The sequence below is a fragment of the Octodon degus genome, unplaced genomic scaffold (genome assembly GCF_000260255.1).
Source record: "Octodon degus isolate 3935 unplaced genomic scaffold, OctDeg1.0 scaffold00095, whole genome shotgun sequence".
NCBI lineage: Eukaryota > Metazoa > Chordata > Mammalia > Rodentia > Octodontidae > Octodon > Octodon degus.
Window position 1 is genome coordinate 8808651 of NW_004524671.1, and position 16410 is coordinate 8825060.

At 40.2% G+C, this 16410-nt stretch overlaps 1 protein-coding gene across 1 annotated transcript in view; it reads right to left on the bottom strand.

Moving 5' to 3' along the window:
- Rorb (RAR related orphan receptor B) overlaps positions 1–14682 on the bottom strand; it is a 194590-nt gene extending 179908 nt beyond the window's left edge. The window contains exon 1 of the mRNA XM_004638123.2: positions 14377–14682. Within this exon, the coding sequence (XP_004638180.1) occupies positions 14377–14383 (7 nt within the window). The 5' untranslated portion in view covers positions 14384–14682. The remainder of the gene's footprint in view (positions 1–14376) is intronic.
- Positions 14683–16410: the final 1728 nt, after the last annotated feature.

The window sequence follows — 16410 nt, forward strand, 5'->3', positions numbered from 1 at the left end:
TAGGAATTAGGTCAGAACATGACACATCAACCATCTTGGGCATCGTGCACATAGGACGATTCTAAATGAGTGAAAATTCAGTGTTTCTTTTGTGCATTGGAAATGGCGTTACTTTACAGAAAGCAGAAAGCAGCTTTCTCAGAGAATGCGTGAGAAAACTGATGATCTGGGAGCTGATTCTGCTCAGAAACTCTACATATGTTTATGGGACAGTTATTCCTAATCGCAGCATTGTGGCTATTTGAAGCAGGACCATTCTTTGCTTTGGGGGAAATCCTGTGCATAGAAGAATGATTAGTGGCAATCCTGATCTCTACCTATGGTGTGTAATAGCACCTTCCCATCTGTGGCAACCAAAAATTTCTGTAGGCATCACCACATAGTTCCTGTGGGATTGAAATTACCATCCATTTTAAACTTCTGTCTAGTGTCTGAGGGCCCACGTATGAATGTTACCTCAGCAGGGACCATCACATTGAACTAGACTCCACTAAAGGCCAACAAATTTCAAACAACCTTAAGGGCAAACAGGGATTCCTTGTGTACCTCAGAGCACATAAATATTTAAAGTATTCTTGCAATTATATCAATAAGAGTTAGTTCATCTTCCACATTCTGGTGGGACGTGAATATGTTTGTGCTTTGTATCCCTAGAGATTCAAAGCCTCACCCTTTTCAGGAGGGGAGAGATATAGGTTCACTTAGAGCAGCGAAATGGGGGCAAACTGACTAATCTCTCTATGTGAGCATCCTGTTTTTCTTTCAAGAATTATATTACTATAAGCCTTCAGAGTAAAAAATAAAAGAATCATATTGCATGGGCTGTCTAGATAGCTCAGCAGACTAAAGCGTCTGCTTAAGCAGACGCAGAGCGCGGGTTCAATGCCTGACATGTCGTGCCAGCCCCACACCTGGGGCACTCATTGATGGAGACTGGGCGTGGTGGTGCGCTCCTGTAATCCCAGAGACTAGGAGGCTGAAAACAGGTGGCTCACTACGAGTCCAATCTGTGTAGTGAGACTCTATAAACCCTGTCCTATGTACATAAAAAAAAAATAATAGAACAGCTTAATAGAACAGGATGCAGCTTTTTGCAAAGATGTCAAATTAAAAAAAAAATTCTTCCTCTTCACCTCCTGCCTTTTCTCCCATCCTTTCTTATCATACTACTCATCTTCTCTCTCTCTCTCTCTCTCTCTCTCTCTCTCTCTCTCTCTCTCCCTGTGCCCACCATGAATTAGAGTATGTGGTTTTCAAGAAGGCTGAATTCTAAGCAATATAGAATATGGGACTGAACCCTGTTCACCTTGCATCTTCAACACTTAGGAATCGAGTTTATATTGGCACAAACTTTGAATATAACTACTTAAAATTAATTTAACTTTTAAAAGTGCCCAATCAGCCCTTGATAAATGTTTGGGGGGGATAAAGGTGTATTCGGGCAAATAGCAAGTAGGTTAATTTTCTCAATGAGCTATTAAACTTTTAGCATTAATTCTATGAGCACCCTAGAAGACTACAGGCAAATGGGTAAGGTATAGACTTACTGCTACAAAAGAGTGACTGACCATTCACTTTGACACTTAAATCTAGAGAGACTCTGAGGAACTTTAAAAGTACAGAAAAGAAAATAATATTGTAAGCCCTAATATCCAGAAGTGCCTTTTAAACATTCTTGTTTAATTCAATCTCTTGTTTATGCATTCCTTTATAATTTAGAGGAATTATACATATGTTATATGTATAATTATAAAACATAATTTAGTACATATGTATAATTCTTCATTCTATACTTTTCTTAGTCTTTAGGTTTAGTGAGGTCAAGGAAAACTTTTTTTATTTGCTCACTATTTTATCTCCAGTTCCTCAGATATATTATTAGGTATGTAAACACAATAATAGGTTTATTACATAGAGGGCAAATACATAATAGTGTATACAGTGAATGCACATGATATGAAAATGTGTCATGAAAGGAGTTTCTACAAACCTTTCTCTGTATTATTGAAAATGTCACAGTGAGGCTTTCGTATGTCTTTAGCCACATGTGTTTAGATGCAAAGGTTTATTGATACTTTATTTCCTTGGGAAAGAGTCCCAGAAGAGGAGTTATTAGAAAAAAGTGTGATACTTTTAAGGATTTACATTCAAAGGCTTTACTAACACAAGCTCTTACTGTAAAATATGAGAACACTATGTTTCAAATAATCGTACTACTATTTAGCAAATATTCCTGTCATTTTCTAAATTTTTTTTTTTTTTGGTGCAGAACCAGGGATTGAACTCAGGCCCTTGCACTTGCCAGGGCAGTGCTTATTCCACTGAGCCATCTCCCTGGCCGCTAAACTTTTTAACGTGTTAAATGAGGTTGACTTTTATCCCAAATGTTTTCTATCAATTTGTATTTATGCAGTGTGCTAAATACTCATGTTTTTAATTGGAGACTCTTTTGAAGTGCAAAACTACATGTTAAAACTGTTGAAAAGAGCCTCCTGTTTTTATTGGGCTTTGCTTGGCTTAGCTTCCTCCGACATACTCCTGTCTTGTATCTGTCCTATAAGTCCCAAGATTGCGGAGTGAGTCTACGAGATAGGATCTACATGAGCTCACTAAGAAGTAGACAGCACAAAACACAGGCAAGACATTATTATCAAATTTTCCTACTATTACATTTATAAAGAGAGGAGACTGCATCTGTCAGCTCCTCTCAAGTTTACACAGTTCCCTTCTTAAGTGTTTTCAGGGTTTTTCCATAAGAGCAGCTGTGGTACAAAGACTGACAGAATTAATGAGTAGAAGAAAAGATACTATTTCTAAAATAAAGCCAGCCGAAAAGGTATGTTCATGAAATAAAACAAAGAGGACCCCTGCAGATAAATCTACAGTCTTTTCCAACCTGATGTTATTAACATACTAGACACAAAATATGAGATGAAGACAATCTAGTGAAGGCTGCTTTCTTGAGAGCAATCTTTGGTCAAATTTTGGTGACTCATGGAAGTCAGGACTATTACATAACACAATCAAATCCAGGACTGGAAAATAACCATAGTAATGTTCATGTTTCATGTTATGTTTTGTACAATACAGTTTACAACTGAAGAGGCCTGGAAAATCAATACAACTGGGCTAATAATTATACTTTTAAAGAAATAAAAATGGGCTTAATTTTAAAGCATAAAAATTAATCATATAAAGGGTAGCTGAATATAGGAATATTATGTTTTAGCCAAAATGCAAAACAAATTAAATTGCAATATTTTATAAGCAGCAGAACTCTCCATTTCTTTAGAATTAATGTCAGATTTAATTGGTTTTTTCCTTTATATTGTGGGCACAATTAGACACAGCACCTTCTTAATGTTCTCAAGGTTCTTTCCTTAAGAAAATATGCTTGTACAAAACATAGAAAGATGATAATAGGCCTTTGATATAAATAGTTTGTTGATGAGAGTTTCAATACTAGCTCATCAGACAAAATTAATTAAACTCAGGTGGGAAAATGTTGGTATTCCAGGCTCATAACCCATTTCTATGCATACGACCAAAGATAGATAATCCCTCTCTTAACAACGCCAAAACCAGAGAACAGGATTGACAAACCAAGGGACAACTGAGTATATTCACATAACAGACCGAATATGAAATTTGTGAAGAACCAGGTTTGCCCAAGTTTGTAAACTGTATTATGATTCATTAAAAGTTTCATTATATTTTTCTTATATGATAAAAATACTGGAGAGAATTTTGGTTAATGTTTCTCAATATTGGGAAGTGACAGCAGAGGACGCATCTGGACTTCACAAGTGATTAGTTTCAAGAGTGATTATTGATGTCTATGATGGGTCCAAGGGAGTTCAAAATAGCATGGATTGGGAAGAGATTATTGGAAACAGACTTGGACTCAGTAAGAATCCCTTCTTTGGTCAAGGCGTGGTCCATCTCTTAGACATCAGCCTCTTTAAGCAAGTAGTTGTGCACAAGGTATACATTTTTCTCATTTAAGGAAAAAGGACATGATGAAAGTGGGCCTCTGAGGAATTTATATGGAACAAATATTATATTAGGATTTCTTTAGGACTTTTATGAGAAAACTACTTTGTGTGCTTCAGACTTGTCTTGAAGGTTATTGCATGTTACCCAGTGTAAAGAGTACAATAATAGAGATTTGTTGAATTGGATTGAAACTTGATCCAGTATTGGAAATGTCATCTACAAATTTGTGTTTGTTATATACAAACACATATGCATATGTGTGCCTGTGTGTTTGCCTATGTGTGTTAAACATTCTTTCAAAAAGTCATTAATGAAAATGAAGACACAACAAAATTTACATAGGAAGAAATTCAGAATGAATTTATTTCATCACAAAAGAGCACTCTCTACAGCCAATAACAGAAATTAAACTGACTCTGTTATGGATGGAAGCCAGAACTGATCTTTACTATTGTTTGTAAATCAAACAAAGCAACATAACTAGAAGAATATTAAAGCTACCTTATGAGTATTTATATTATCCATATCTTTAGTCATTCTTGGCAAAATTTATTTAAACAGTCCTGTTTCTTTGATATGTAATACATTTTTAACAACAATAATGAAAATGAATATACAAAGATAAAGGTGCAATGAAGAATAGTGAGCATTTAAATAAAACCCCCCAGAATATTATACTGTTTGTTTCAAATTTTATTCTGATCAAATCAATTGATATAGATCAACAAATTTAAAGTATTTTCTGTAAAAGCAATTATTTCCAGGAAGTACTGTACCTCCATGATATGCTGTGTTTTTCCTGAGCAAATGTTCATCTATTCAACCAGACTGTGTGGCATTTGCTCATATTCAACAACTGTGGAAATCTGGAACAAGTTTTCTTCTCCTTTCTTTAAAAGTGTTTAATTCCTTTACATATGCCAGACACAACTTATGTATAAGTTAAAAGGGAATTTTCTGTGTAATAAATTTACTATTTGATCTGACTATGATAATGATAGCAAATTATTCATCAGGAAATCAACATGTCTACAACCATTAAACTTGTGTGTAATTGTTAACCTTCGTTCGATGAAAAATATGATTTCAGTGTTCATCGTGATTCAAGCTAGATATAATGAAATTTTACTTGGGAAATGTAGAATATGGATTTCATGAAGTACTTTTTTTTTCTCATGAAGGACTTTTGTAGTCTATGCCTTGGATAGGTGAAATGGAACATTTTAAATCTAACTTACCTAATGATTAGTTTCACTCTTTTCATTATACTAGCTAGGCAAACAAAAATAGTACAGCTGTCTGAATTTGATGTTCAGAGACTTAATTACAGGCAACAAAGCATTCTGATCCTATTTAATAAGATTGCCTTTAAATAACTGTTTTAATGAAAAGATCACAATAGTGGTTTAATGTTTACTAAGTACTAGGCATATTTCCTTAAAAGATACAGTAAAAAAAGAAAAGCTAAATTATGTTACTTATAACAATTCAAATAAAGCTACTGTTTTCCAAAGGTTCAATCTGTATTTGCCATCCAGAATAGTAATACTGGCTATGCATAACATGGAGTCGTGATATCAGAGAACAAATTTCAGTAAGGGATGGGGGAAAAGGTGTTCAGAAACCAATTGTCTTAGGAAATATCTACTCAATCAAATCTATTAAAAGTTACAGGGACTTACAATTAACATTTCACCTTTTTAGGGAAGTCCTTAAAATGGGGTCATGCAGCCACTTCTTGAATCCCCTCTATTCCAAGAAACAAACAGATCAAATGCCACAGCCATCACGCCACCCGAATGTGGTTACCACAGAAGAGCACAGCCAGTTCTGTTCTTCAGCACTAAAGGAAATGATCTGGTCCTTAGTACTGAAAAGGTGACTATGTTGTCTTGCTCCCTATATAGAAATAGGAAGATGGCATTCATCCAATACAGAGTGCGATGCTCAACAGCGGCAGTTTGGCTGCTGAAAGTTTCAAACAGTGGTATTTACTTACTTGAAGTCTCCCCAGCCTGGTCTGTGTTTTCAGTTTTGTAAGCTCAGAAACTCGATTTCACCACAATCTCAGAGTAAATTAGCACCATTACAAGGACCCATGTCAACTACGCTCATGAAAGCTAAGGTATAAGCCTGGAATGATAAATTATTTCAAAAGAGGAATTTTTTTCTGGGAACTTTAGTGACATTTGTTTCAGCTTAATTAGAGATTCCCCCATAAAGAGTGCTGGGATGGACCTGCTGCCAATATTTGCTGTTCACGGGAGGTTTTTATTACTCAAAGTCTTCAGAATTTTCCTTGTTGAAATTCGTGTAAGAGAATAGTTCAGAAGTCAGCAGGGCCATTATGTATTGATCTTATAGCTAAGTTTTCAGAATATGATCATATCTAAATTTTTGGAATTGAAGAGTTTGAGGACTGTCACCATGGTCCTCAAAAACTGCCTACACCATGTCTTCATTGGATTTTATTCTCACAAATATCATACAATCTAAAACATGCCTTAAAGAAGACATCTGTACTTTCAGATAATAGCTTAAACATTAAAGAAAGTGAAATTCAATACTAATATATCAGCTAGCTTTTTATTTAAAAAATGAGAATTTTCCTTATAAAATAAAATGTATAAGGATATTTTAACATTTTTCTTGGTGATATATTTTTTAAACAAGTTATGGCCTTTTTCTCATACTGGCATTTTTCTTTTTTCAGTATGTTTTTTGTGTAATTATATAGATTACCACAGACTTTAAAAATACCTATTGAGGAGCTTTGAGAATAATATTATTACTTGTTGTGGCATAGGATATGTTCTTTTCTGGATAGTCTTACTTTAATAAACTCAATTTCCCATAGTTTTAAGTACCTAAAGAAGCTGGTGAATACAACCAATAATAATTTAATAGATTTATCATGAATAAATTAACCAAAACAGGGACTTCTATGCATCCTTCTGAGGCCCATGTCAAAAGTCACTTCCCCTGTGAGAGATGCTCTGATTTCTGACATCACCCACACCACTGCATTCCTTTCTGCCCTTGCTTGTTTAAGCCTGGCTGTGAGCTCACAGCTGGCTGTGCTTTAGCAGCGTGAGCATCCCTGGGTTCCTTCCCGTACCCTGCTTTGGGCTGATGCACAATAAATCATGAATAGCAGTGTGCCATGTACTTTTTCTTTAGTATGTACATATACGGACATAAAAGATGACATCTTTGAGCTTATCCCTTGTAAAATTAAAGCTGAAGTGGGAACAGCTTTGGAAAGATAATCTCATTCCCATACATGACAGTGAGTCTTAATTTAGGCTCCTACAAATGGATTGATCAATGAGCTTGACAGAGTTTTCAGAATTGGATAAAATCAAGCCCAGGTGGTACTAAACAAGAAGAGAAATTTTTATTTGAAAATATTTTTATTTTAATAAAACCAGTCAAAAAATTGAAATAGAAGTGTGGATAGATGTATAGAAGTTTCTTTTACAGCTAATATTTACTTCATGCCAACTTCTGGTTATAAATGCCAAGGCTTTTCAGAAAAGCTTTTGCAATTTCTATTTGAAGGATCATTTTCTGCTCAAACTCAGAGAACAGTGCTCATACTTCTAATTTACAATAAAATGTCATAAATATGCTGTTATTACACGGCTTCCACAGAGTCTAAGCAAGCCAGGTAATGGTGTATCGGTCTTTAAAAGAAGGATGCTTTGTTGCACATTCATGACAATTAAAAAAGTTCAAAATTTATTGATTGTAGTATTTATTGAAAAAATCCTTCACTATGAGTTAGCATCTATGAAAGGGTTTTCTTAAAACACTGCAAACCTTTCAAGCTCTCCACTGCATCAGGATGTTTGGTTTATGTGAGTATACAGTAATAAGTAGCAAACAACAAAAGAGATAACTTAGTAAACAACCAGATTACTTTGTTCTTTTGTTAATATGTTGGTGAGTTCTTTAAAATAGGGAAATATAACCCAGGATCACATAATATGATAGCAAATCACACAAAAATGGTATTAATGAAAACCCGTTTAAATAAAGCAATTTACAAAGTCAACAGTTAATAAAATATTCACTATTCTTGCGTGAATATGCTTCAATCAAAGCAAATTACTTTTGCTCTTTTACAAGAACATATTTTAAATAAGTTTTTAGCCACATGTTTTGTCAAAAGTGATAAGTTCAGCTTATCTTTTCTAAGGGCACGCTTATTACAAGAAGATCCTAATTTAACTTTAAAATAAAACTTATTATCTAGTTGTTACTGTACAGTTATAATTTACTTTCAGTCCTTATAAAATAAATACTAACTAAAACATGCATGCTATGTTAAATATAAAACACCATTCCTTTCAGGTATCAGCTTTAAATGTTTACATTGTAAGGTATACAACAATGTGGGTTACGTATAGGTTGAAGAACATTTTTTTAACTCCTCAGATAAGCATTAATATAGTTCCCTTGTCAAAGATGGGACTTGAAGCATTGATAGCCACACAGATATATCTTAAAGGTCACCTGAGTATGCCAACACTCGAAGTGCTTTGAAATATGCAATAATTTCATGACAGTACGAACACAATATTTCTCCTTTTGTAAGAATCCACATACAGTGCCACTAGTTAGCCACATGGTTATTATATGTAGCTTGATTCACTATAAATGCCGTTATAACACCTGTGGGTTCCCTCATTAAGAACTGAATGGATGGGGTCAGGGGTTGAAAGGGCAGCATATGTGCCATGAAAGAACTAGTTAACATAGCCTATTATATTGGTGCACTGGTAAATCTCATTTCTATTCATCAGATGATTAGTTCAATCAATATTTATTCCTCTATGCTCCCTTTGTCTTATATTACAAAAGAGACATCCTTCAATTCCATGGCATGAGCCTTGTTATTTATGAATTTGTTGCTTAATTTGAGAGGGAATATTTTATTTATCTGCCAGTGCTCAATTCTTTGATTCCCTTTCCCTCTAATTATCATTAGGTAGTATAATAGAGTTTTGTGTAGATTACTTATAAATAGACGCTATTAACAGTTCCTTTTTTATGTGACTCAAGTACTCACATGTATTCAGCTCTTCTCTCTGAGAGCTCTGAAAAGTTGCTTCTGTTTCTCAAAATATGTCTGAGTTTAGAAGTTGGTTGTAAAAGCCAAGATAAGAACGATTTCTCTCTCAAATATGCATTCTTTTTGTCTGAGTGGGTGGTTATAGGCATATACATACACATATTGCGTATCGGCGTCTATCAACAGACTCCTCCAAAGACTGCTATTATCTGCTAGGGATTCTGTTAAGTCAGAGATTCTATTCAAAGTAAGATAAATATTTGCAAAAAGCTGTAATTGGAAGATGATTACAAAATGACAGGAATAATACTTTTGTGTAAAGTGCTTACTTTATCACAGGTCATCATTTATTATACCACAACGACTCAGTTTGTTACTATGCTTAATTTCTCTCCTGTAGATAAGGGTGGATGGAATAGTGGGACTGCATCTGGAATCAGAAACTTCTGTTAATTATTAAGCACAATTTCTTTTTAAAATATTTACTTTTCTATATGCTTTAACATTAGTGCAACATTTTATTAATGTCAATTAACTTAATGCTGTGTAATTAAAAGATTGTACTTGTTTTTTTGTCTGTGAGATAAACATAGAAATGGTTTAGTTTTAAGATATTCCTTTCATATTACTAGAATAATAAAATATTATGTTAAATTACTTCATGTTGTTATGAACCTTTAATTTGGATAGAATTTGATGCTCTTCATTTTGGCATTAATTTTTTTATTCATATATATGTATATATATAATTTTAACAATGTTTTACTAGAAAAATTTAAAATTCTTTATTAACTGAACGTTATAATATGTACTTTAAATTATTTATTTAAATTATTTAGACAAATTATTTAAATTATTAATCATAGTAAAAAAATGTAATCTAGACCTCCACTTTATTTCTTAGAACTACTGTAGCAAAAAGTATAGAAGTTATAGAAGACATTTTATATTCTTAAAAAGTGAATAAAAGTTTCTAAAATACGTAGTCATAGTTGAAAAACATTTTGCTTATTTTTTTATCTCAAAAATCTTCTTGCATTAATTATTTCAAACTCCTAGTGGCAATTCTGCATATGCTACTTGTAGACAAAAAGGTATTTTTTAAAAAACGATTTGATTGTCATTTTCATGAAAACAGCCTTAATATTAGGCAATTTCTTGTTGTGGAAAAAATTAAGGTTTTATGACTTAGAAACAATCAAATTTAGAAATCCAAATATATGTCTGTATAATTCCTTGCAAGGTGTTTGTTAATATTTCATCTTTAACAAATTGTTACTAAGTATGTGTTAACATTCATATTTGATTAAGAGCATGAAATAGTTACTTATGTGAAAGTTGAACTAGCATAGAAAACCACTTCAATAATGATGCAAGAAGCCATCTTTAAAAGATTATCTAAAGATCAAAAGCTACAACACTGTTGTTGGACAATCTAAGGACTTCTCTAAATTTTAAATGAATGCCATCAAGGGAATTCTCATCTTATCTGCATTGTTTATGAAGCTTGCTAATTCTTTTTTCCTTTATACTCCCATCCTGGCTGCTAAATTCCTGTTTCTGTGAAAATGTTGAAAAATGAAAGCAGGTGGTCCACATAGCTAGCTCAGACACCTACGTGTCAGTCATGCCTGTCTCAACACTTGTTCTTTAAACCAGGATTTTTAAGGGAGGAAAGAGAAGGGAACTCATCGATGGGGATATTTTTCTGGATACGTATTTTTCCATAATCCTTGAAACATAGCTTTGGGATTTTTCTTTAGACTGTTGGAATGATTACTTTCTTGGAATAAAGAGTTTACTGATGATTACTTAATGAGCAATTATTAAAGGACAACTAATGAAGTCCTTCCAGCAATGGCTTTTAATTGGGAGGTAGAATGTAGTTTAAAAATATTTAGTTGGAAATATTTAATTGGAATTTGTGAAGAAGATTATGAGGAAGAGTGAGATTTTTTTTAAATTAAGGGCCCTACCAGCAGGACACTCAGAACTCCATACTTTTGAGGGAGACTGTACCTCTGAGAGCAAGCTGCACCCCAAAGTTTCACACTAATAAAAATTACCTAGTAGCCAATAATGGATGAAAAGTGTGCTTCAGAGGGGCCAAGCCTCATCCTTGTTTACAGCAAGCATAAAACCAGATTTCTAATCCGCCCAAGCGACAATCACCTATTGATTGCAAGGACATCTGTGCCCCTGTTTTTGGAAGCAGGGTTTTCATCGCGGCAGGCCTGAAAAATCCATCCATTTTGGTGCTGTGTACAACAAACACCCAACAGAGCTGTCAGGAAGCAGCCTTGAAACCCACACCTGGGCGCACTGCTTTTTCTTTTTCTCTTTCTTTCCTTCTTTCTTTCTTTCTTTCTTTCTTTCTTTCTTTCTTTCTTTCTTTCTTTCTTTCTTTTTTAACCTAGGGCAGGACCCAATTAAAAGTCCTCCCCTTCACCTTCAGAAGTTACTCCTTCAGGATTGCAATCAAGGCAGAAGCATCTCAGAGCTCCTGTGGCACCCTTTTGCAGACAAAGGCTCAGAGGCTTTGTGCACCACCATATACAAGCTCCTCCACCCCAGTCCACCCCTCTGTGTCCTGAACTCAGTTCAACTGTGAGGCAGGACCAGGAACTTAAAGATCAAAGCCTCTTAACCTTTTCTTACTCTAGAGCTTCCTGGGAATAAATTTTCTTAAATACACAGGTGAAGCAGGGTGGGGGAAAGATTTTGAAAGAAGTTGGTGGTGGGTTCTGTTTGGTGGGTTAGTACTCTCAGGAAACAGTGGGGAATCACTCAATTCCAGACTACTTGCTTTGTACAAAGCGCCCTGGCTCCGGACACTTGGCCAACTGCAAATCAGACCAAAGCACTGATGGGATCACCTGGGAATGGAAACCATGGGAAAGGGGTAGGTGAGGGATGGATGCGGGACAAAGCCAAATTCAAAACCTGCCCCACCCGCATATGTACTCTGCTTGGTGGCCCAGCACAAGCAGAAGTGGATTTATTTCAGGCTTTCATCTCTCAAGTTCACACTCAAGTTCAATCCCAACTCCCACAAGCTTCTGAGTAGTCTGTATCTTTTCTTATAACAGCTCCTGATGCAGGCAGGGCATTGCCCCCAAGGTGATAGAAGGTCAGTAGAGAGACAGTGAAGGGATAGAAGTGAGCCAGGAAAGGTAGGACAGAGACTTGGCCCTCTCTTTCGGTCCAGCAGGACCTCAGGCTGCCTCTGTACCCTAAATTAGAATGTGCAAGGCCTCCTGGAGCATGGTGTCTTTTAGGACAAGGGTGTGGGTCGCACTCTGTTTCTTAAGTTCACTGCTTGCATCCACAGGCACAACTGTAAGGGACTCGGACTGTGCTCAGCAGACAGCTTCTGTAGGAGCTTTCTAGCGAACATGTAGCACACTCTGCGCCCCTTCCCACTCCACACTGTAGGAAGGAAACCAGCAGCCTTTATGCCCCAGGTCCTAGTGCCGCTATGAACCGCTGTGACACGTGGTTTAGGATTTTCAGAAAAAGTATGAACCCAGCCACAGGGCTGATGTCGGGAGGGGAGGCAAAAGGGAAAGACAGGCTGGGAGTTTCAGACAGGAGCAAAGGAAACCAGAGGAAAGTGGACTGGATGATGAAGGACAGAAAAAAACCGAAGAATGGGGAGGCTCTCGCTAAACATCAGTGCTTTATTGCCAACTGCTCAAGTACAGTTTGTTGCAGGAATCTGGCTACTGGGACATGTAACTAACCCCTAACCCAGAAAATCAGCTCCAGCTACCTAGCACGCTCGGATCCCCCAACCACACGCGAGGGTTAATCTACACTGTCCCACCAGTACATCCTTGTCCCCTGTCTACACTTGTCCTCTTGCATTCCACGGGCAGCTCCTTTCTTCTTGTCCCTCTATCACCTTCCCTTTCCTGCTACATCCAAAAGTCCAAGCCGATAAACCCATTCTGTGCCTCTGAGGCCGCGCTCAGGGTTCACCCAACGCCTGCGGGGTGCAGGAAAGCTCATTGTTTCTCGGGGAGCTTTTCAGAGATACAGGAGGAATGGTGGAAGAGGAACGAAGCCGTCGGAAGGCGAGGTTTTGCAGCCTGGTGCTCGCCAGTGCTTCCTGTCTCGGTCACCTCTTTCCAACCTTGACAGTGTGGGAAGGTCCGGAGCTGACTATTCCCAACTTTCTGTTGCCAGAATCCGGAAGGTTGGGAGACGGGGAGAAAAGAGCTCCCAAAGAACAGCAGGGTAGCCAGGAACAGGAACTAGAAGGTAAGGGTACTTATGGGCGCTCAGATCCTTAAGACAAACGGAGACTCGGCTGTCTTTTCCACAAACTCGTAAAGTTGTGACCAACCAGAGGGTGTGGGTGTGGGGTCCCAGCACAGAGCGCAGGAGACCTAGAGGTCCCCCCACATCAAAGAGAAGGAAACATAAAAATGACTCCCCAGAGTCCCCGGTCAGCCGCTCAAGAATCCCAGAGTGCGATCACCGCAGGTGTTTCAATTCCGTCCCGAGCGCGCCGCCCCGAAGCGGCCCTTTGCCCCTGGGTCCTGCCTTGGCCCGCACTCTCGGCGGCTGGGGTCCAGTCCTTAGGGCGCAACCAGCGTTGCCTCCCGCAGGTGCCCTTCATCTGACAGAAGGGCAAGAGCCCCTGATTCCTGTGCCGACGCGCGGGGCGCGGCCTCTATTCTCCGGAACTTTTTCGCTACAACTTTTTTTGGGTAGCGCTGGTCCCCGGGCTGCGCGGACGCAGATAGCGCCGGGCGGGCTATGGCGCAGAAGTGACGCCTAGGAGAGCTCAGGAGCTGATTCCCCGTCCGCGTAGTCCCAGGACCCTCTGGCTGGCAGCCGAGCGCAGGGACGAGCTTGAGGCCAGGGCGCTCGTGGGCCCGGCACCCAGGCAAATGCGTGTGCCGAGGCGCGTCCGCCCTGCGCTCTGCACGTCCAGCCTCCGCCCGTGGCCACTGCGCGCGGGGCGCTGCCAGCTGCGGGTGCCCGAGTTGCGCGCCTCGCGCTCCCGCAGCCTTAGCTCGCTTCTGCGCCCGAGGCAGAACGCCACGCAAAACGGATTGGGGCAACTCGAGAACTGAGAGCAAGCAAGTAGCGCCGCTCCCCTTTCCTGAAAAAGCGCTTTCCCGCGTCCCAGAAACTCTCCCGAGAGGCACGGGCGCCTCCCCACAACTTTCTCCGCCCGTGCCCTCTGCAGCCCCACCTGCTAGCGCCGTCTCGCGCGGCGCTTCCCCTCCCCCACTGCCCATCCGCTGGAGTTGGCCGGGTCCGGGCGCCCTCGGAGCCGCGAGCTCGCTTACCTCGCATGGTGTGGCCGCTGTCCTGCTCCGCGTAGTCATGAAGCTGCTGCCAGCCCGAACCCCAGAGAGCCCAAAAATCCCGCTCAGCACGCGTGGAGAAGGGGGCCAGCGACCAGCAGCCGCTCCGCGGGCACCATCCCTCCGGGCGCACTCCGCGGCCGCAGGCTGACGGGGGCCGCCGCCGGGTTCAGCGCTGACGGTGGCGGTGGTGACTGTTTTGATGGCTGTTGGTTTGTTTGTTTGCTTTCAGAAAGGGTGAAAAAAAATGTCCTGGGCGATTGGTGCCTGGGTTTTGTTTTGCTTTTTTTCTTTCTCTCCAGTGTGCTTGCTTTTTGAAAATGTCACCGCCTCCGGGCTCAGAAGATTTCTTTTGTGATCACTGGGACTGAGGAGGAGGAGGAGGAGGAGGAGGAGGAGGAGGAGGAGGAGGAGGAGGAGGAGGAGGAGGAGGAGGAGGAGGAGGAGGAGGAGGAGGAAGGGCAGAAGCAGGAGGAGGAGTTGGTGGTGGTTTTGTTAGTTACAAAGAGGGAGAAGGAGCAATAGGGGGAAAAGGAAACAGAAGAGAAAGAAAGGCAGCGTGGATGGCAGAGCATGTGCGTTTTCACATGACATCTGTGCCTGTTAGCAGATCCACGATGTTAATTTTCACTGTTCAGTTACAGAGAGGAAGGGAGCGAGAGAGAAAGAGGAGAGAGATGGAGAGAAGGAGCCGAGAAGAGGCTTATACGCCGGCCCGGGTTCCGCGGAGACTTCAGGCCCCGCCTCCTGTCAGCGCCGCAACCAATTAGCGCCCGGAAGCGCTCTCAGAGGCGGGGCTACAGGGCGGGGCGGCGGGAGGCGGGGCGGGGCTGAGACCCGCGAGTGGGGAGGCTGCGGCCCCTGAGGATTGGCGGCTCCGCGGCGGGCGGAAGTGCCGGGGGGAGCGTCGGACGGATCTGCAGGTGACTCGCGGTTCTGTCTCCGAGAGCCTAGCGGGGGAACGCTGGCCAGTCCTTTCCGAGGCCCAGAGCTACGGAGGCTCGCGGCTCCCAGGTTCTGTCCCTCTCTGGCGACGCCTGTGGCCCCGTACTTAGGCGTAACCTGGTGGCAGCTGTTACAGGGGACTCCGCAGCTCTGAGGAGGGGCGTACAAGGACCTGGACGGGGTGTCTCAGTTCTAGTGATACAAGAGTGCAGAACCACTTTCCTCACTTTCAGCACAGCCGCAGTGCATTTTCTCCCGCGAATCTTCCACTTGCTTTAAAAATACTGTTCAGATGCTTTTTGTCCCCGTTTTAAAAAGGCCCTGAGCAGTGTGTATGTGTGTGTGTGTGTGTGTGTGTGTGTGTACGCGCGCGCGCGCGCGCGCGCGTGTGCGTGTGCGTGTATTTCTGTGCTTTTTGGAAGATTCCCTGAAGATGGACTCCAGAACTCCAGGTAAAGCCAGGCAACTTTCTGAGCTGTTCAGGTGGTGCAAAGGTTTAGGAGTAGGAAACAGTTGCCTGTAGCCGTTCCTGAGTCCATCTACCTATTTAAAAAACCATGCAAAGAAAGCTAGGAGAAGTTATTTGCACTAAGGTGCCATGTGTTTTCCATACACTTTTGGTTGCATTTTATTGAAACTCAGTACATACATCTGAACTGCTCCTTTGCAATGTTTGCCCTCTCTGTGGACAACTACCACACTATGTGTAGGACAGCATCTACTCCCTTCTCTGTAGTAGGGACTCTTGTAAATACTTGGGTTAGCTGATCACCCTAAAAAACAGAGGTCAAAATGTTTGCTGGGTTTCTTCAGTCTCAGGGCACTAAGACAAATATTCATCAGATATCTATTGTTAATGCAGATCTTATCATTACTAACCTACTCAAATAATTCAATCTTACTGATATTTATGTCTATGTTGTCATGCAACAGAAAATACATTGGAGACTCAGGGATTTATTTAGTTTATTAGATATCTACATTGCCATTTCCCCCTTCCTACTAAATAAGAAAAAAATGAGCTACTGACCGAAACTTCACCAATGTTAAAATTGACACAGCCCTGCTGTA